Below are 23,163 nucleotides of genomic sequence, written 5' to 3'. Positions count from 1 at the left end.
TATTTTATTGAACAGATAGGATATACTTAGGTGTCTCAGGTGTCATCATGATATGGAGGATAAGTGAGTCATATCATAATTTCATTCACTGCCAAAGCTCTATTCCTTCAAGCATTTTATTTATTTCCATATCTCTAATTGTAAGTTTGAGATATGTTTATAGTATGTTAACAACAGAAATGGTGATAAATAAAGCAGTGTATAAAAATACTACCCATCAAAATGTTAGTCCCAACTTTCCATCATTGTGATAAAACACCTAAGAGAAACAAAATAAGGGTAGAAATACTTTTGTGTCTAGTTTCATATGTTTTAGCACAGTAGCTGGCTTCATTGACTACAGGCCTGTGCTGAGGGAGACCACCATAGCAGAAGGACTTGGGGAAGTAAAAAGCAACTCCCTTCATAGTAGGAAGCAGAGTGATGAATAGTGCATCTTTTCAGATATACCAAGAGTGAGCTGAAAGGCTCTATCCTTCCAGGGTATATCCCCAATGGCCTGCTTGTTCCAGCTAGGCCTAGCAATTCAGTAATGCTATGTAAAGGCATTACTTTCCTCATTAAGTCAGAACCACAGGGATCCAATCACCTCTCAGTGGAGCCACCAGCTGGAGACCAAGCTTTCAACACATGAGCTTTTTGGAGGAAAAAAGCTTATCCAACTCACAATAATCTACCAGTTCAAGCTAACTTAAGTATAGATGCAAAACTTCTGCTTAAAAATATATTCAATATGTAAAACATGTAATCAATAGTTTTTTTTAAATGAAGTACATTGTATAAAATATTTAACTGCTTTATGTTCTGCAGATGAACTATTCTTAATTAGACATGTTTTGATAAAATACTAATTTGTAGTAAGTAGGCTTAGATTTTAAATCATAATTAACAACTTTAATATTTGGTTATAATGAAACAGCTTGTAGTAAATTTTATTTACATATATATAAAATTTCTATGAATCAACCTACTTTGTTACAATAACCTTTGATAACTTAACATGGTTTTAAAATCTTGATCTCACTAAAATTTCGATTCTTGGTTTTCTGACCTTTTTAATATTGACCAAAAAAAGTATGTGTGTGTGTGTGTGTGTCTAAAGGCAAATGTAACAGCCTTGTCCATAATACTAAAGACTAGAAAGAAACTGAAGATATATTATCAGAAAATTGGTTAGATACATTGTGATACAGCAGTATAAATGGCCAGCTGATCTAACCTGAATGAGTTCCAGGCCAATGAGAGTTTCTTCTTAAAGCAGGTAGATGTCATTCCTGAGTCTGATATCCATCGTTACCCTCTGGTACACAAACTCTCATATACATGTGTACACCACACATTTTTTAAAATCCTAAAAATAGATTTACTAGATAAAAATAAAAGAATATGTTTCTTGGCTCCTTATACAAATTCCCAAACTACTTTATTTAATAGGCAATGCATAATTGATCTTAGTTATTTCAGTTGGTATGTGAACTATCCTGTGTTTTCATAGTCAGGAAGTCCTGCTGTCTTTGTAAAGGTGCTTTGTAGTTATTTTTATTTGAAGATTTATACTGAGAGTCTGAATGTTCATCAATAAATCATCCATGCAAGTATAGAGAGACAGTGTGTTTCAAGTTAATTGATAGCAAGTGTGATGTATTCTTTTATCACTTAACACTGAGAAAGTAGTAGGAAGATAATAACTGGTATTAATTACTGAAAGTGTTTAAACATGCCAATTAAATGATGAATAGGAAATGCATTGAGAAATATTAAAGATAGGCCTTTTTCTTTTTCCCTCCTCTGCCTTTTTTTTTTGGGGGGGTGGGATATGGAGTAGTTGGAAGTGTAAACCATTCATAATAGAATTTATGAGCCTTTTCCAACTCTGCATATGTGCTTAACTTCTTTTTGTAGAAAGTTATCAAAATGGGGCTGGATAGATAGACGGCTTAGTGGTTAAGGTGCTTGTTAGCAAAGCCAGAGGATCCAGGTCCAGTTTCCCAGTACCAACCTAAAGCCAGATGCACAAGGTAGTGCATGCGTCTGGAGCTTGTTTGTAGCGGCCAGAGTCCCTGGCACTCCCATATTCATTCTGTCTCTCTCTCTCTCAAATAAATAAATATCAAAAAAGAAAAGAAAATTATCAAAATGATGTTCACTTAAGCTTGTATTATGTGGTGGTAGGATTTATAAAGACCTACAAAATTCTATAATATCTCTATGCACCAATTAAAAATTACACAGTTTTGCCAGGTATGGTGGCACACGCCTTTAATCCCAGCACTCAGGAGGCAGAGGTAGGAGGACTGCTGTGAATTCGAGGCTACCCTGAGACTCCATAGTAAATTCCAGATCAGCCTGGGCAAGAGTGGGACATTATCTTGAAAACAAAACAAAACAAAAATTATACAGTTTTAAAATGCTACCTCTGTCCTCAGTCATATTTTCATTAGGACTACTGCAGACCCTGCTGTCAGCTTCTCCCAGCTTGAAAGGATATTACTTATACCTTCGTCCTATCACAGAGACTAACCATTAGCATTCCTTGCCTTTGACTCAAAAATCATCGATGTAGAGGTATTCTTAGAGATTACTGACTGGGGCCTTTATAGCTGTACTGATTACCTTGTACTAATTAGCATACTGGTTTTGATACTTTCTGTCTTGTGTGTTAATTATTCTCCTTGTATGTATGTGTGTATTTATGTAGGTATGCACACATATGTGTATATATGTACATATGTATGTATGCCTATTCATAATAATGTAGGCACACACATATGCATGCATGTGCAGGCCAAAGTCATCATTGGGAGTCTTGTATGATCTCTCTTCATCGTATTTACTAAGATATTGAACACCAAACACCCATCTATGTAGTCTAGTTTGCCAGCTTGCCCTGTGTATCCACCTTCCTGCCTCCTCAGTGCTGGGATTACAGATATCATTTATGTGGGTCTTGGGGATCCAAATTCACATGTCTTCATGCTTGTTCAGCTATTGCCTTGCCAGCTAAGACATCTTTGGACCAAATAATTCCTTTATATGTATAAACCTTCAAATCTCTTTTCTGATGATTTTCCTTGTACTGAAATGCATTGAATAGCTACTTTAGTGGCTTTTCTGAGCTTGTCTTTCTCTTCTTATTGTTCCTAGCATAGTGTTATTTTTCCTATTTTAATGTTTGAAAACGAATCAGGACATAGGATTATAATTTCCCAAACACATATATTTGTTCATCCATTTTTAACATGTCACTTATCATAAAATATATATTTTAAGAAATCTACTCTTATACAATTCTGTTATGTAAAGTACCCTAAACTAGAACTTACAGTAGCCTATATTGTATATCCTGTGCACATCTTGCCCCTATAACATCACTACCATATATGTAATCCATTGTTGACCAAAGCACCATGCAGCCCAGGATTTTGTGTATGAGTGTGTGTGTGTGTGTGTATCCCCTCCGTATATCATGAATTTTGTATTATATGATTTACCTAAGATATACACCATGTGTCCTATGTGTGATATAATGCATATGATTCATATATGTATACATGTTTATTCTGATTTATTCATGTGTATATCCTTAATAAAGAAGAAACTTTGTTAAGGACTATTTACCACAACTTGAGACAGTCATCCATAGAGGTAAAATGCTAAAAATATTCCCTTTAAAATAAATTTAAGAAAATGATGATATAAAATTATGAAGTTGCCTACATCAGAAAAGTATGGGAATAGGAAAATGTATTACCATCAGGCACAGAAGGGCTCTTCTTACAGTCTGGTTCATTCTCTATCATAACTGGAGTATGTTAATTATATTTTTATTGTTACTATTTAACTGCATATTATTTTATGCATATATTCTATAACTTCATTCACAATAAAATATCTTTAGTGAGTCAGTGGAAGATGTGCTGTAGTAATGGAATATAGAATTGTATTGGAAAATGCTTGTCTATGAAGGAGTGAAGTTAAACAATATTTCTGTGAATAATCATAAGGTCATGAGTGAGCACATATGTTTTTCACATGTATCATTACTTGTCTTAGTCTACTTGGAAAGAATTGACACATTTATTTCAATGCAGAATGAAAGAAAGACAAGATTAAGAAAAATGTCACAAGGTACTTCAATATTGACAAATAGGAAAAGCTCTACTTTTCTCTTTGGAAACAATGGGAATGTTAAAAGAACATGAAAAACAGTAAACATATTTTCAAAGTATTTTGAACTTATAAGAAAACAAATCATCTATTTAGTACACAAAAGTTTTATACAGAGAATTATGTGTTAAAGACCAGCACTTTCTGTGGGAAAATATTGGATGCTGACAAGACTATTATAAACCTTTGCTTTTGTTTTATTCATTGCAGAGAAAAAGGGAAAGAATTAATGGGTGCAACAGGGCCTCTTGTCATATGGCAAACATATGCCAGACACAGGTGCCACATTGTGCATCTGGCTTTTTGTGGGCACTGGGGAATTGAACCTTGGCTGGCAGGTGTTGCGAGCAAGCACCTTAAATCGCTATGCCATCTCCCCAGCTCTGGAACCTTTGTTCTTAATTATAGGAAAATATATCCAAGTTTAACTTTGAAATTTTAACCACCGTTTATAATGGATAAGAAGAGTATACCATGAGAATGTGTCCAGTGATGACAATCAGAACGCTTGACCAAATTCACAACTTAAGTGTGGCTGATAATTGTTCTCCCTTATTTTTGGATGTCATATAATTTCATTTTTATTCCTGTTTTACTCATGCCCTACCAGAGACCATGTTAATTTAATGAAATGGCAAAAAATAAAAAAGAATCTGTTGTACCTTTTCTAGAAGTCTGAAATCCATCCTAATTGAATCTCTCTTTCTTCTGGCCTGTAACTGGTTGCAAAGAACAGACTTCACGTAAATGCTGATTTGTCTAGTCATTGATATAGCCTTAATTTTGCTTTATACTACTGCTATATTATTAATGCTGTGAAAGAAGTTAAGCTTATAATTATTTATTCAAGTTTAATATATTGTTTCTTCAGTTTTCTGACTCACAAAAACTTTAAAAATTATTAATTTTATTTATTTGAGAGAGACAGATAAAGAGGTAGATAGAGAGAATGGGTGCACCAGGGCCTTCATCCACAGCAAATGAACTCCTGAAACATGCTCCACCTTGTGCATCTGGCTTACATGGGTACTAGGGAATCAAACCTAGGTCCTTAGACTTTGCCGGTAAACACCTTAACTGCTAAGCCATCATTTCAACCCTATATTTTTATTGATTAATATGAGAGAGAGAGGAGGGAGGATGGATGAGCATAGGCATTGCAAACAAACTTCAGACTCACTACGTTTTAGGGTCTGTTTTTGTATGGGTGCTAGGGAATCAAGCTTGGGCCAGCAAGTTCTTTATGCAACTGCCTTTAACAGCTAAGCCATCTCTCAAACTTTCTGACTATGTTTTATAAAATAAAATGTTGTCACCTCCATGAAAGTAACAAATCTTCTCATTCTTTAATTTTTTTAACAACATAAGAAAGCTGGCATTCATAATTTAATGCTTTGTTTTTTAACCTGAAATTGTGTTTGTTAACCATCTTATTATTTCTTTCTTCTTTTGCAACAGTTTGCTCAATGACATTTTTGACCTGCTGTGCTGATTTTTAGTGCCTGTAATCTCTCAGAGTTTCAAGAAACAATGATAAGATTTTTTTTTAATGTCAAATGTGTGCCAGTTAAGTTTGTGAATAAGCTAGAATAAATTGGTGTGTGGTAAAGACAAGATGCTATTAATTAAAAGATAAGCCAAGAAAACATGTTAATTTGTTATGATGAGTTGAAAAGCCAGATGTCAACAGACTTATAGCATTCCTAAGAGAATGTGTTGAGAAATTAACTTCAAATCACTCATGTTTTTGTGATACATATTTTATTCTTTTTAACAGGAGACATAAAAATCATAAAGTAATAGACTTGAGGTAATTGTCCCTTCTTAAAAACAGAGTTTAAAGCCGGGTGTGGTGGCGCACGCCTTTAATCCCAGCACTCGGGAGGCAGAGGTAGGAGGATCGCCGTGAGTTCGAGGCCACCCTGAGACTATACAGTGAATTCTAGGTCAGCCTGAGCCAGAGTGAGACCCTGCCTTGAAAAACCAAAAAAAAAAAAAAAAAATCATGACCCTCCAAAAGGAAGTAGAATAAAATCCAAAGAATGTAGAAACAGTTTTCTGAAAACCCTCCTCTGATGTAAATATACTTTTACTAATTTGTCCAAACATTCATAAAAATGGTGTTACACTTGCTATTTTAATTATGAATTGATTTCACTTAATACAGCCACAGTGCTTTACTTTAACCCAAATTCTTGCAACATAATTTTTGAGCAGCTGAATAACTCTTACAAGCTGCAAAGCTTATTGTTATTTTTCTTCTTTATGGTGCCATCTGTCAGAAACAAAAGCAAATATGAAAACCACATTGATCCACAAAAATTTTCTTTTGCTTAATGCCTCATTTATAGAAACAGACCTATCTGGGTTAGAAATTAATACCACATGTTAAAGAAAATCTCTGTTATTACTCATACAGAGATACTTGTACATCAGTATTTATTGCAGCACTATTCTGTATAGCTATGATTTGAAACCAATTGACATATGTTACAATCTAGGAATGGGTAGGAAAATTATATATGTATTCATGTGTATGCACACACAGAGAGTTATCTTTTAGCCATAAAGTAGAATGAAATTATGCTATTTGCAGGAATATGCATGTAACTGGGGATAACCATACTAAACAAATTAATCCAGCCTCACAAAGAAATATATTTTCTCATTTGTAGTTCCTAAATCTTATGTAGTCACAAAATCATGTATGTACATAAAAAATGGAAGTGGAAGTGAAATTGTTTAGGGGAACGAATGGGAGTCAGAGGGACAAGAATAGTCGGGGAAACAGGGTGGATGGGGATATATTATGTTCAATATAAAATATATGCTGATAAACAAAATTAAATGAACTGAAAAAATACTACTTCATTGCAGATGGGGAACCCAAGGAGATTTCAGCACTACTCACCCACGACCTGTCGTGAAAGTAAAACTCTTCACAGAGAGTACAGGGGTACTGGCCCTGGAAGACAAGGAACTGGGCAGGGTGAGTGTGGTAAATCCAGAGGCTATCACTGTGTTCGGGTGATTCAGAGAGAAAGTGTATCAGTATGCACTATGTGAACTTAGTCTTCATTAAGGATATAAAGGCACTTATTTGAGATTACAGGATCTCAGGTTACAACTATAAATTATTAAAAATAATTTTGTATAAATTATACAATATTGTGATTGGTTTGGGGTAGGTAAGGGCTTCCTGGGAGCTCATTGTCACCATCTTAGTTTTTTTCACCTGTGTGCTCCTTTGGCTGCTGAATGTGAGCATCACCAACAAACTTGTCCATCCTGGTGTAAACTCATCCTCATTTAACATATTTCTACTCAAGGCTTAGAAGGACACCATTAGACATGAAGAGACCTGTTCTTTATGCCCATTGCTGTTAGCATAGAGTACTGGTGAAGAGCATTGAACTCTCTTAACTATTCATTTTTTGTTCCTGTGAAATGGGTCTTCCTCATATACCTTTTAAACACAGAATCATTTTGTTTACCTATATACTCACTTTCTGATATCTGAAATATATAAACATGGTCCTTGTATACTCAAACAATGGCTGTAAAAGTTTAAATAGCCAAGTAATTTTCACACATCTCCAAGTGGATTATCTGTATCTTATTTATGAAGTAGATATGTCCCAAGGAATGTGCTATAAAGGCATCTTCTGTAGTGTGGGTATATTTTACCCAGACCTGCAGACAGTATTCCTAAATATTTGCAAGGAAATAAATCATCCAAAATTCTACTTGAGTTTTCTGGTGATAATGGATAGCATTTGCAGTTGTATTTGTGGAAGAGTATTAGTGGCATTCTGTATGTTGTAATTTTCCCATTTAAAGTCTAGATGTCGATTCATTTTTTCCCTTCTTTTTTGCTTAAGCTTTTGGAGCTTTTGCATTTCTGTGAATTTTGTAAGCCAGTGGTCAAATTCTAGATTTATTCTTCTGGTTTTTGTGGATATTTGAGAGTTATGCTACCCTGTTCCCTAATTCATGCAATTACACATTCATACATTTATTCATTCAATAAAGGTATCTGTAGTATAATTTAAAACAGATACTGATAGACCATAGAGATTCTTATTGATTTATGAACCAGAATTTTTTATCTCAACTAATTATTTAGTTTCTTTCTATAACTATTTTTTCAGCACTTCCCAGCATCCATTTTTTATTTTATTTCATAAAAAAATATTAGGATCTCTGGGCTTTTTCTTGAACTTGTCAAATACTATACTTAAGCATTTTTAAATTTGAATACATGATGTCTGTTTCTATATAACTGTACACTATGAAAGATCTTACACTCAACTGCTCATTTCAAAGCAGAACAACATTTTTAAAACTAATATATTTTTATAATTGTATGTCTTTATATTTTATATACAAAGTTATTTGGGTATATTATTCTGTTCAGTTTATATTTATATTTACATTGTGTTCTTATATGAAAATTGTCCCTTAAAAATTTAAAGACTTCCATCATTCTGTTTTAAAAATTTCCCAACCTTTACCCTTATTTGGAGCAAAAAGCCAACTCTTCATCTTAGTGCAAGCAGGCCCCATGTAAAGTCCCTCACCATGAGCCTGAACCTATAGCACCATCACCACCAGGACAATTGTTAAAGGCACTGGCTCTCAGACTACTCTGTATCTGCATGCGCAGAACTTGGGTCATGTGTGCTGCAATGCATTGTAAATAGTACTCTTGGGAATTATGTCAGAAACCACTTTTGAATGAACCCTACCAGACTTGACCTCTGCCTCTAAGATATTCATATGTACATAATAACCCAGCCCACACTTGCTTCAAACCTGGCTTTCCTTTTGTTTCACAAACATCTGTGACTCATTGGTAATATCTTCTATAGATTTACTTAATTTGATGCTAATACCAACTTTTTTTAATTGAAGAAAAAGAGCTTATAATATATGAGGTCTATTGGCTAAAACATTAAGAATATCCCTAAGAGCTTGCTTTTTTACATAAAGCTTTTTATTTAAAATGTTGTACAACATCTAAGATATAAAAATCAACAATGGTTTACAATAGGTTTATACCGTACAACATCACTGCACACCTACTAAAATGGATGAAGTGCAGAAAACAGTGACAAAACACAATTCTAGTAAAAGCCAACAACATGAACTCTTTGCTGGAAGAGTACAAAGTTGAGTAGCCTCTTTGGAAAATGACTTGTCAGCTTCTGATATATTAAAGTGTAGACTTATTGTAGGACCTATACATTGCACTCATAACCGTTTACCCAAGGGTTTTGAATTTTATGTTCACATGGAATCTCCTATGTACATTCTTGTGACACTTTTATTCATAGTGGCAAACAACTGGAATTAACCAAGATGTTCTTCAATAAGACAGATGAATCAACTATTATTTCCATGCATTGAATACTATCCCATGTTAGAAAAAAAGCTATTGATTTACCAAAGGATATTGATAAAATTTAAACCAAAATAATGAATTCAGACCCCAAAAGTTGACAGATTGTAAGATTCTACTCATGTGAAGTTGGAAACCCACCCAGCCCAGGATCGATTCATTGGAAAGAGACTGCCTACAGCGGGGTACAGAGATGATTTTAGGATGAAAGGCTTGTTTTGTATGAAACCCAGGATTAGGTGCATGAATTATGTATTTTCCCTAACACAAAGAATATAACCTCAGAAAGACTATTCCTTTTTGTATACAGTCTATCTCAGGTATATGTGCATTTATGCATATGCATCAGCAAGTAGTGTCATATGGAATGGAGAATATACTAAATAAACATAATTTTATTGAAAAAATATGAAAATTTTCAGAAAGAGTTGATGAAAAAGACTGAATCCTCAGTCACTAAGGGAAGAATAGCCTGAAAATAGTTTCCTTAGCTGGTGATGAAGGCTGACTACCAGAGATGCCACTGTATCTCTTGCATCCCCTAGTAGGATGTTTGAAAAGCCATAGTGAATATACATGAGGGTCTGCACCCAAACTTCAGCCTACACCTTTCAACACATGAAAATGTCATCAGGCAGAGCCACATTAGGGACAATGTACAGGAAAAATGACCAGGTCTCTTCAACATTCTCAAGGCTGATAAAGTGTCAGAGATCAGAGGAGACTGAATAGGCATAAATAATAAATGCAATGTGGCATGTAGGGTTAACCCCTGGAACAGAAATGGAATAGTAGTAGAAGACCGACTGAACTACAAATAACATCTATAGTATAGTTATAGTAATTTACCAGTGTAAATATCTTGTTTTAATAAATGTTCATGACAATGTTGTTATGCTATTCATTATGGAAGAAACTGGTCAGATGTACACAGGAATGCTATACTGCCTTATCAACATTCATGCCATTATTAAATTAGTTAAATGTAAAGCTTAGTTATGAAAACATTTACGATTAAAAAGCTTTAAGTGGGCTGGAGAGATGGCTTAGCGGTTAAGCGCTTGCCTGTGAAGCCTAAGGACCCCGGTTCGAGGCTCGGTTCCCCAGGTCCCATGTTAGCCAGATGCACAAGGGGGCGCACGTGTCTGGAGTTTGTTTGCAGAGGCTGGAAGCCCTGGCGTGTCCATTCTCTCTCTGTCCCTCTATCTGTCTTTCTCTCTGTGTCTGTTGCTCTCAAAATAAATAAATAAAAAATTTAAAAAAATATTTTTTTAAAAAAAAGCTTTAAGTATTTTTGATAGTGGTGCTGAAGCTATTTTGTTTGTATCATAAAACAGAAATAGAAAATTGATTGATATTGTAAAAAGTCCATAAACTTAAGGTTATTAAACATATTTTGTAACTAGAAACTGATAATACATATGTTCTTGGTCCATAAATCCCAGTGTTGCCAAAGGGAATAAGTGCTGATGACTAGCCTAGGGGAAAGGGAATATATACCAGTGCCATTACCCATAAATTTGAAAAGTGAATTACTTTTTATCCAGTGAATCCTAGCAAGTTTAAAACTGACTACTATGTCCACAATTAATTGAGGACAGTAGAAAATATAATTTGTTCATTTTTATTCTAATAGTGAAAACTACTGAAGAAATTGCAGACCCTGTCATGGAAATTTTCTTTCATTTTGTTTTATTTTGTGTATATGTGTTTCTGGTATGCATGTGTGTGAGTATGAATGTTCATATGTGTGACCATGTACTTGGGTATACAGGTACATGTGTATGTGCATCCACCTGCCTGTGGAGCTGGCCAAAGGTTAATGTAGGGTGTCTTCATCAATGACTGTCCACCTTACTTTTTGAAACAGAGTGTCACAGTGAGCTTAGAGCTCATCAGTTTAGGTAGACTAGGTACTCAATATGGCCTGGGGATCTTCCTGTCTCTGCTTCCCAAGAACTGTGGTTGTAGGCACACACCCTGCATGTGGCATTTATATGGGTGCTGGGGATCTGAGCCACATCCTCATGTATGCATAGCAAGCTCTTTACCCTGTGAGCAATTCCCCAGTGCCTCATAGAGACTTTTGTCAGCAAGTGGATGATAAAATACTTTTCTCATGAACAACTCACTAAAAGGATCCTTTGATCTTTTTGTCAGTCCAGGGAGAGTGTACCCAGTGGACACTTTGTAATGTGACCTTATGATATGGGCATTTTTGCTCTCTAGACCTCAGACCACTTGTCTCTAAATTGAGCAAAGTGGAATAGAAGGTTGTTATCATTCCTGGTTCTAGTGCTGTGTTGTTTTATTGATTTTCTGGGCCCATTTAATCCTTGGAGGATGCCCTATTTTTAGACAAGAAAAGTAAGTCTAGATTTACACACAGAGAGATACATATGACATGGAGATGATATTGATTGCATGTTTATTACTGGGACAAAACTCAGTTTAAATGATGACAAAGTACAGTTTACAGTTCTAGATTATAGTTTATTATGGCAGGATCTTGAAGTAGAGCTGTTCAGTCAGCCCAGAGTGAGAAAGCAGAAAGTGATGAGTGCTACTCAGCCAGCTCTCTCCTTTCTTTCCAAGACACCCCACAGAATGGTGCTATCCATAGATAACGCATGTCTTCCCAACATAACTAATCTGAGCTAGATAATTCCTCACAGGTGGTCCAGGTCCTGTTAAATTAATCAACATTAACTATCACAGAGGCTATGAGACAGAGGAGAGAGTCTGAAGGGAAGAAGTAGAGGAAAAAAAGAAAGGTTAAAGGTTAGTGGAGGGAAGAAAGAATATTGCAGGCTTCTGTCAGTGTGTGTGTCATCACTAAGTTGTTTAGTCCTGATAAACTTGGAAACAAAGGCTTTCCTTAAGTGGACATATGAAAATCAAAATGATCTCATGTGTTTCTTGGCCCTGTAGTTTTCACTGAGTCAGAACGGATGGTTATCTAGTGTATTATATTGCATAATATATTAATTATTGAGTGCAACTAATTTGCCAAATGGTTTTCTTTAGTAAAACATAAGTTTTAGGAAGATTCATAAAAATACATTTTAGTTTTAGAACTTCTATAATGATTTTTTGAGGTAGGGACTTGATGTGTATACCTATTTAGCCCAGGCTGGTCTTTCATTTCTCAGTAGCCCATTTGTGATTATAGGCATAGTAAGTTACCACACCCATCTCTAAAGAAACTATTTGGGAAGCTGTTAGTGACAAGACCTATTGTTTATATTTTTCATTCAGAGGCTCTGCTTTCATGGCCTTAGCATCCCCTTTATCACTATATATAGAAGGAAGATACTTGCTCTGCCCCTGCACCATCCCACCAAGGATGTAGAGGCATTCAGTGTAGAGACTTTTATTTTTGCAGTGCAACAGAGTAACAACATATTTTTTTCTGAGTAATATTCACAATAGTAAAAAGGTCAAAACTATTCTCTACAATATACATTTTAGAGGTAGCCATGAATTTAAGACTTTTATCTTATATATTTCTTTTATGTTTATTTCCACTTATCTGCAAGATTTCTTTATATGGAGATGTCCATGCCGGTCCATATCTATCAAAGTATCATTATTATGCTAGTTTTTTAATGGTAGTTTATGTGATTAGCCTGCTGGAATGATGATTCTATTGAAATGAAGTTTTATCTTTCCAAAATTGCTTTAACATCTGCATATAGAAAGTACAATTTAGCCTGTATACCTGTCTTTTTCCTCAAGAGCTTTCTTTTGTTTGCCTCATTGAACACCAGAGGAAACCTGCATTTTTGTTTCTGAAACTAGATAAGAAAGAAACATCATTGTGACATACCGCAATAGCTGAGAGGATGAACATCATAGACTGAGGAACTCTAATTTGCTGAGCAGTTCTGCATTTCCCTTTCTTTCACTCCTACTTTCTTTTTTTATGAGAGAGAGGGAAAGAGAATTGGTGCATCATGGCATCCAGTCATTACAATCAAACTCCAGATACATGTACCAACTTGTGCTCGTATACGACCTTGCCCATATCACCACCTGTGTGTCTCGCTTACGTGGGATCCGGGGAGTTGAACATGGATCCTTAGTCTTCGCAGGCAATCACCTTAAGTGCTAAGCCATGTCTCCAGCCCTCCCTCCATACGTGTGTGTGTGTTTCTTATTATATATGGGCATATTTTGATGTAAAAATCACATATTGGTACCATACTTTCCATCCTCCCTGCCCCTTTTCTGAAGAGACATTCCTCATTTGGGATGCAGGTCAACCCCATGGGTATTGTGGGTCATGCATTATGGGGCAACAGTCAGTTATGGGGAAGAATCAATGTCCCAACTTGTGGCTCTAACAATCTTTCTGCCCCTTTTTTTGCAAGATTCCCTGAGCCATGCTGGGAACATTTTAAGTCTACTTCAGTGATGGGCACTTAGGAGCATCTAGATATCAGGTTTTGCATATCCTCAGTATCTTCCTCCATCACCCTTGTGCTGATATGGGCTTAATATAGCATTCTTGCTCAATTCTTGCTCTTTCCCCAATTCCTCTGGGGTTTCAGCTGGGGCTGGGGTGAAGTACAGTGGGTTATTGATCTCCTCGAGTTCACTTTCCATCTGAAAAAGAGAAACAGATTCCCCAACAGAGAGTGAAGTCAGCACCAGTTAAATGGGATAACCATTATTACTTTAGAGTGAATTATAAGGGTTTAGATACTTTTATAGTGTAAGGTTTGTGGGAGCTTTACAGTGGAAAGCAGAATCATTATCTGGATATGATTCTGACTTTTTTCCCAGTTCCAGATATGGTTTCCTTTCCACTCACCAGATCTATTAGCCAATCCAAGAGCAGTTGGGTTACCCACCATGGCTGTGTGTGACTACTGCACTTGTGTGAGCATCATGTCAGGTTGTTTACTTCTGAGTCGCTTAGACTTTGGGTTGATTGGACAGATGTTGGTCACTTTCCCTTGGTAGCTCATATAGTGCCTTCCAAAACTAGATGGGCTAATTATCTGAGGACTGGCTCTCCTCTGGATTCCAGTCAGGTCTCTCCATGGTCCATTCCAACAGCAAGTGGTTTCTTGAACAGTAGGGTCTTACCATTAACCTTTGGTGGGTAATCAAGTGCTCTGAAAGAAGTCTGTCTTGTTTATTTTGGGAGATCTAGTAGGTCTCTTTGATCAACAGCTCATTGTGGATGAAGACTTCATACTGGCCCAGTGAATTACAGGCCAGTGCCAAGGGAAAAGAAACAAGCAAAATCTGAAGGAGAAAGAGAACCAGTAGAAATTTGAGGTTAGGTTTCATCTCACTCTCTCCAGGTTCCTTCAATTCAGGTGCTCCCTCTAAAGTTTGCTTCAGGTTTCTACCATTTGGTCTGATTTCCAGGAAACAGGATTCTATGATACCAGTTTAATTTTGTGCCCAGCCCCTACCCTTTCCTTTCCACCAACCCCTGCCTTCCCTATTTCCCAAGCCTCAATATGCTATTCAGTTATGTCAACAATTTGGGCTAATCCAGATTAGGAACTGCAGATGAGTGAGATCATTGACGATTGTGTTTCTGTGATTGTGAGAGTTCACTTAAAATGATCTATCTGTTCCATGTTTGGCCATGTTTCTACAAATTTCAATGTGTCATTTTTTTTTTTCTTATTGCTGTATAGAATTCCATCGTGTAGATATACCACATCTTTGTTATCCTTTCATCCAATGATGAGCACCTGGGTTGATTCCAGCTTTTAGCTATTATGAATTGAGCAGCTATAAACATGGTTGAGCAAGTATCTCTGAACTGAGATATGGAGTTTTTAGGGTGAAAGCCCAGTAAGGGAATAACAGGGTCAGCTGGTAACTCTGTATTCATCCTTTTCAGGAGTCTCCAAATTGATTTCCACAGTGATGGTACCAGCTAAAATTCCCACCAACAGTGAATGAAGGTTCTTATTTCTCCACAGCCTCACCAACAGTTGTTTTCATTTGATTTTTTTTAATGTTTGCTATCCTTACTGATGTAAGGTAGAATCTCATAGTTATTTTATTGCATTTCCTTAATGGTTAGGGATGTTGAACATTTTCTTAACTGTGTGTTAGCCATTTGTAATTCTTCCTCTGAGAACTCCCTATTTAGTTCTATGCCCTGCTTATGGAGTCAGTTTGATTTTTTATTGTTTAGTTTATTTGAGTTGTTTGTAGAGTCTCGATATTAGGCTTCTGTCAGTGTTATAGCTGGCAAAGATTTTCTCTCATTCAGTGGGTAATCTGTTGGCTCAGTTTATGGTATGTTTTTCTGTTTAAAAGCTTTTTAGCTTCATGAGATTCCATTGGTTGAGTGCTTATTTAATTTCCTTAGCTACTGGAGTTTTGTTCAGGAAGTCTTTACCCAATCCTATATCGTGGAACTTGCTTCCTATTTTTTCTTCCAGTAGCTGAAGTGTTTTTGGTCTTATAATGATGTATTTAATCCATTTGGACTTGTTTTTTTTGTTTTTTTTTTTTTTTTGGTATGGCAAAAATGAGTGGGTCTAATTTCATTTTTCTACATATGGTCATCTAATTTGTCCAACACCATTTGTTGAAGAACCTGTCTTTGCTCCAACCTACATTATTGCCACCTTGGTCAAAGATCAAGTAGCTGTAGTTACTTGCCCTAAAGTCTGGGTCTTCACTTCTGTTCCATTGTTCTGTTTCTGTGCTTATTCCAGTACCATGCTGTTTTTTTGACTTTGGCTTTGTAATATAGCTTTAGATCAGGTATGGTGATACCACCAGAAGTGTTTCTTTTCTGAGGATATGTTTTGATATACAAGGCCTTCTGCCATTCCATCTGAATTTTGGAATCGTTTTTCAGTCTCCAGGAAGAATGATGCTGGTATTTTGATTGGTATTGTATTAAATCTGTATATTGCTTTTGGTAGAATTGCCATTTTCACAATATTAATTCTACCTATCCAGGAATCTTGGAGGTCCTTCCATCTTCTTAAGAACTCTTTTATGTCATTCTTGAGTGTTTTTATATTTTCAGTGTATAGTTCCTTTACATCTTTTGTTAGTGTTCTTCCAAGGTATTTAATTTTTTATTAATTAGTTTTGTACTCAGTGAATACAGTCAATTTGGAACCATTGTTAGGCTCATCCATGTCCTACGCCCTTCCCTTTGCCCCTCCTTGTTGAGGTATATGGGTCTTGCATTGTGGAATTAGCCCACGGTTATGGGTAGGATAAATGTCTCTGCATATCATGACTCAACATGGGGCTCTGACATTTTTTCCTCCCCCTCTTCCACAAAATTTTCCTGAACCATGTTGGGTTCATTTTTGTTCTGCTTCGATGATGAGGTGTTGGGGGCCTCTGGGTCTCTGGATCTCTGATTTGGTAGAAGTTGATTTTTCTCTGTGTCAATCTCCTTCACCCTTATGCTGGTAATCGGTTCACCAAGAAAACAGCACCCTTGCTTGTTCCACCAATTTTTCTTAGTTTTAGCCGGGTCTCTTTTGAGGTATGATGGGGTGGCTCTCTCCTTAGGATCTACATCTATCTGAAAAAGAGAAGCAGATTCTTCAACAGAGAGTAAGTTCGCACCAGGACAAATGAGATAACCCTTACTTTTTTATAGAGAATTTAATAGGTGTAGGCCTCTTATAGCCCACAATTGCTGGTAACTTGTTAATGGAGAACAGGCTTATGTTTCTGACTTGTTTCCCAGACCCAGTTATGGGTACCATACCACTGAGGGGATCAATTAGCTGAATTAAAAGCAGTTGGTTTTCCACCATGGCTGTGCACCACTATTGCACTTGTGTGAGCATCACGACAGGTTATTTGCTGCTAAGTAGGTTAGACCATGAGTTGCTTGGACAGATAATGGTCATTTTCCCCCAGTCGCCATGTAGCACCTTCTGGCACTAGACACACTGACTGTCTGGGGACTGACTCTCTTCTAGCTTCCAGCCATTCCATTCCATTTTGGTGAATGTCCAAGGTATTTAATTTTTTGTTGTTGAAAATGGGACAGTATCATTGATTTCTTTCTCAGTATATTTGTCCTTTGTATATAGAAAAAGCTACTGACTTTCGTGCATTGGTTTTGCATCCTGCCTCTTTGCTGATGGAATTTATCACCTTCACAAGTTTTGAGATAGAGAATTTTGGGTCACTTTTGTATACAATCATGTCATCTGCAAATAGGGCTAACTAAACTTCTTCCCTTCTAATTTGAATACCTTTTATTATCTTCTCCTATCTTATTGCTTGGACTAGTACTATGTTGAAGAGCAGTGGTGAGAGTGGGCACCCCTGTATTGTTTCCAATCTCAGTGGGAATTCCTTTAGTCATTAAGAATTATTTGGGCTTTAGGAGTTTTATATATAGCCTTTTTTGTATTGCACTATAAAGCCTCCATTCCTGTTCTTCCCAGTGTTTTGATCATGAAGTGGTGTTGTATTTTGTCAAAGACCTGCTCAGTTTCATTAGAGATGGTCATGTTGTTCTTATGGTTCAGTTTATTTATGTGGTGTATTATATTGACCGATTTCCATATGTTAAACCATCCCTGCATCCCTGGGATTAAGCCTAGTTGACCAAGGAAGATAATGCTTTCAATGTGTTGTTGAATTCAGTTTGCAAGGATTTTGTTCAGGATCTTTGCATCTAAATTCACTAAGGATTTAGGCCTATAATTTTCTTTCCTTGTTGCATCTCTAATTTTGGTATTAGGGTGATGTGCGCATCATAAAAGGAGTCAGGGAGGATTTCCTGGTCTCTGGTTATGCAGAATAGTTTGAGAAAAATTTGTTTCAGTTCTTCTATGATGGTTTGGTAGAATTCAGCTGCAAAGCCATTCAGTCCTGGGCTTCTCTTTTTGGGGAGGTTTTTGGTTACCTTTTAAATCTTCATGGATGGGATACGTTTATTTGGGAGATTAATCTGCTCTGAGTCTAGTTTTGGTAGGTGGTATATGTCTAGGAATTAATCCATTTCTTCCAGATTATTTAATTTTGTGGAGGAGAGGTTTTGGAAGTATGCCCTGATGATTCTTTGAACTTCATTGATGTCTGTGGTAATCTCTCCTTTTTTATTTCTGATTTTGTTAATTTGAGACTTCTAATTGTTTTGTTTGGTCACATTGGCCAGGGGTTTGTCAATCCTGTTTATTTTTTTCAAAGAACCATCTCTTCATTTCTTTGATTTTTTTTTTGGGGGGGGGGCTGGTTTCCAATTCATTAATTTCTACTCTAATATTAATTTTTCCTTTCTATCTGGAGCTCTTTTGCTTGGACTTTTTTTTTTTTTTATTTTTCCAGAGCCTTTAGGTGATCTCTCTTTCTTTGTAATGAAGGCATTTAGTGCTGTGAATTTTCCCCTTATGACTGGCTTCATTGAGTCCCATAAGTTTTGGTAGGTTGTATTTTTATTATCATTAAAATCTAGGAATTTTATAATTTTTGTTTAATTTCTTCTATGACTCATTCATTGTTTAAAAGTGTGTTGTTTAGTCTCCAGGCGTTGGTGGTGTTCTTGATGTGTCTCTTGTTGTTAATTTCTAGCTTTAAAGCATTGTGGTCTAACATGGTGCAGGAAGTTACTTCAATTTTCCTGACTTTATGAAGGCACACTTTATAGTCTAATATATGGTCAACTTTGGAGATGGTTCCATGGGCAGCTGAGAAGAATGTGTACTCTGTAGAGTTGTGGGGAAACGTTCTGTAGATGTCCTTTAGGTCTGGTTGATCTATGATGTTATTGGGCTCTGTTATTTCCCTGTTGAGTTTCTGTTTGGATTAGCTGTCTATTGATGGTAGTAGAGTATTGAAGCCCCCAACTATGATGGTACTGATGTTTATTTCTGTTTTATTGTCTAGTAGATTTTGTTTTATAGGCTGTGGTGCACCCATGAGTGGGGTATATATATTTATGATGTGCTCATGTTGGATCAATCCCTTGATGAATAAGAAGTGACCTTGTTTGTCCTTTTTGATTACATTTGCTTTGAAGTCTGTTTTATCAGATATTAATATAGCAATTCCTGCTTGTTTTTTATTTCTGTTTGCTTTTAATAACATGTTCCACCCTTTCTCTCTGAAGAAGTGTCTATCTTTAGTGGTGAGGTAGGTATTTTGAAGAAAGCAGATAGAAGAGAACAGTCTTTTGATCCATCCTGATGACTTGTGTCTTCTGATGGACCATTAATCTTTAAGGTTATTGCTGTGAGGTTTGAATTAATCCCTGCCATGATGAGGGGTTTTATGTGGTTGGGTGATTACTTGTGCTATGTATTGTTTTGAGCCAGGTCTATTTTGGTCATTGTGATCTTCTTGTTGGCTTTTGAGACTGATTGTTTTGCTCTTCTGTGTGGAGTATTCTCTGAAGTATTCTCTGTACATTTGGCTTTGTGTTCATATAATTATAGAGTTGACTGTTTTCATAGAAAGTTTTTCTGTTGTGATGTTTTACATAGCATCCATCTCTTTTTTAAGGTATGATTTCAATTTGAATTTTGATTTTCTTGATGTGTCTTGTAGTTCATTCTTGGATTTGATCATGTCTTCATTAAGCTTAATCAGCTGGTTGTTGAGGTCTTCCATTTCTTGACTTACCTTGAACTTATTTCTTACCTCTTTGGAGAGTTCTAACATTTTCTTCCATCAAGTTAAGCCTACCATCAAAAGGTGAATACTAGAGGAGACGATTCTGTTCAATTTCATTGATATGATTGTTGGTTAATTGATAGTTTGCTTCAAGATTAGTGATTTTTTTGTTGTTGTTGTTAAATCAGGTTCTCATTGGTTGCTTTGTTTCCATTTGGGGAATGAATTTCTATTGATTTCTCTAAGTCTTTGGAGGCTTTCACAGTAGGACTAGACATCCTTGGTAGAGAGCTCTCAGTTTTCTGACTTCGTTGGCTATTTTTCATTGTTGTCTACCCATTTTAAGAAGACTATTTTGTTGAGGACAAAGCAAGTTTGTGTCCTTTGATCCATTCATCCTCTGACTCAAATTGGTACTTAGTGTCTAGTCAGGATATCAGTGCAAAAGGCCTGATTCCACAACTCACACTGGAGTCAGACCACCCTGAGCAAGGCACAGTGGGACCTACCAGGACACTAGGAGGAGTAAGGGAATAGGAATCTGGCCTAGTTCATGCTGAGTCCTCCAGTACATGGACCAGTGCAGGCAACCTAGACTGGGGAGGTGGGAGGAGTCCATACACTGACCTGGCAGGGAACTCAGACCTGGGTCGTGGGAGAGGACCAGAAATGGGTCAGGCCTACTCACTCCAGACTATGGCGCCGGCCCACACACTTCCAGCCCTTCCTCTTATTTTCTAGTCATATCTATTTTTAAATTTTTTCTCCATTACAATGTTTAAGCCAAGATTATTTATCTATAAGTTTCTTATGTATATTAATGTGTTTAGAGCTTTCTTAATTCTTCAAGCCACACATGTAATTGAAACATGGAATTTTAATAAGTTCCCAGTTGCCTAGCTTATATGCAGTCATGAATTTTCTGCTTTCATTGTGCAATGTAGTGGGTCAGGAATAGATTTAAAATGTTGTATGGTATTTCAATATTTTCATAAATAAATACACAGTAAAATTTATTTAAAAATCATTTGAAGCTTTTTGTTACTAAAATAGACAAAATTTATATTAGAAGATTTGCTTCACATGAATTCAGAAAGCAGTAAGAAGCTGCTAGCAATACCATAATTATAGGTATTTTCTTCAATTTCAAATCAAAGTTTAATATCCAATTGTATTGAAATAACATTCGACAAGTACTATTTTTCAATAGTGAATTTATAGCATTTATACAAAATGGAATGTAACTTCTGTTGCATTTCCTATATCTGATTCAACTCATCATATACAGGAGACCTAGTTTTGTTATTTTAGGGGATGATACAGTTTTTTTGAAACTGAAAATCACAGATCTCTTTCCTTCTATAATCCTTCCACATAGCAATGGTCAAGAGAATTAATCCAATCTCAGTTACTGTGCCAGTGACAAGAAGCAGAGACATGGTGTAACTTCTGTCTACATGTCTTTGCTAGCAGTAGTTAATTATGTCTAGTTTATAAAACACATGCTTCCAGCTAACACCAGAGATAGTTCTTTGGAATCTGAAGGAAAAGTGACTAGATACCTTTTGGCATTTGGTGGTTCTTCTGTGAGTTTTCCTCTACTGGGCCAAGGAGCTGGCCAGTAACCTCACTGAGGAGGCAGAAGAGAGCATGCCTTATCTTCTCATCACTGAAAGGCCCTGGAGAAACTATTAATAGGCATCTTCATGATGACTTCCACAAGAAATTGATACTTCCCTGCTTCCTCAGAAGCATAGAACCTGTCCTCTCAATGAAATAGGACAAATAGTAGACAAATTTGATCCCTTAAAATAGTTGTGTGTTGGGCTGGAGAGATGGGTTAGCGGTTAAGCGCTTGCCTGTGAAGCCTAAGGACCCCGGTTCGAGGCTCGGTTCCCCAGGTCCCACGTAGCCAGATGCACAAGGGGGCGCACGCGTCTGGAGTTCGTTTGCAGTGGCTGTAAGCCCTGGCTCGCCCATTCTCTCTCTCCCTCTATCTGTCTTTCTCTCTGTCACTCTCAAAAATAAATAAAAAATGAACAAAATATTTAAAAAAATAGTTGTGTGTTATTTCATTGATTATAATTTGCACATCCTTAAAACGTATGCTGATGAAGCTGAACATTTTTATGTGTGCTTACTAGATAGCTGTGCCTTTTCTTTAATGAAGAATCTTTTCAAGCATTTTGCATAATTTTTATTATATTATTATTTCCTTATTTATGTTTGAAGTTAGAATGATTATGTTACACTTGAGAATATCCTGTTTTTAGGTTTTATGATGTAGATATTTTTCTCTTAGCTGGTGCTTGTATTCTCTTTTTACTGTGTGTTTCACAAAAAAGATTTAATCTTGGTAAGTATAATATATGACCTTTTATTGCATGGCTTTTCTCTTGATACTGAAGTAAATAAATTATGACAAATTCATAATTCTGGTTTTTTTTCTAAATGTTTCATTCTTTGGTTGTAATATTTAGGCCTTTATTCCATTTCTATGTTTTTTTAAATAAGTTATGCATCAATTAAAGATGATATTTTAGTTTATGGATCATCAATTGTTCTAGCACTGTTTGTACAAAAGTCTTCCTCAAATGAACTTACTTAATGCCTTTGATGAAAAATGATTGTTTCCATTTACATAGGTCTATTTCTGGACTATTTATCCTATCTCCTTGATCTGGCTTCCTGTATTGTTTCCAATACTACACTGTCATGAGTAAATCAGCCTTGTCATTTGTAATTAGTGTTGAAAACAGGTAGTGATTGTCTTCCAATGTAGGAGGCTGTCTTTTTTTTTTCTCTCTCTCTCAGTCATTTTAGAACCTTTCTTTTCTCTTAAGAATTTTAGATTAATATTTTATTTATTTACTTATTTAATAAGGAGAAAAATAGATAAGGCAGATAGAGAATGGGTGTATCAGGGCCTCCAGCCACTGCAAACGAACTCCAGGTGTCTGTGCCACCTTGTGCATCTGGCTTTATATGGGTACTAGGAATCAAACCTGAGTCCT

At 36.2% G+C, this 23,163-nt stretch overlaps 1 protein-coding gene across 20 annotated transcripts in view; it reads left to right on the top strand.

Annotated features, from left to right (window-relative positions):
• Positions 1-23,163, top strand: part of Cadps2 (calcium dependent secretion activator 2) — a 586,012-nt gene that overhangs the window by 282,248 nt on the left and 280,601 nt on the right. For all 20 annotated transcript variants that reach the window (XM_004658596.2, XM_004658595.3, XM_004658593.2 and 17 more), the window contains exon 7: positions 7,045-7,156. In XM_004658596.2, coding sequence (XP_004658653.1) covers positions 7,045-7,156 — 112 coding nt within the window. The remainder of the gene's footprint in view (positions 1-7,044; positions 7,157-23,163) is intronic.

The sequence above is a fragment of the Jaculus jaculus genome, chromosome 10, assembly GCF_020740685.1.
Source record: "Jaculus jaculus isolate mJacJac1 chromosome 10, mJacJac1.mat.Y.cur, whole genome shotgun sequence".
NCBI lineage: Eukaryota > Metazoa > Chordata > Mammalia > Rodentia > Dipodidae > Jaculus > Jaculus jaculus.
Note: the sequence above shows the minus strand (reverse complement) of the source record. Positions and strands in the feature narration are given on the sequence as shown.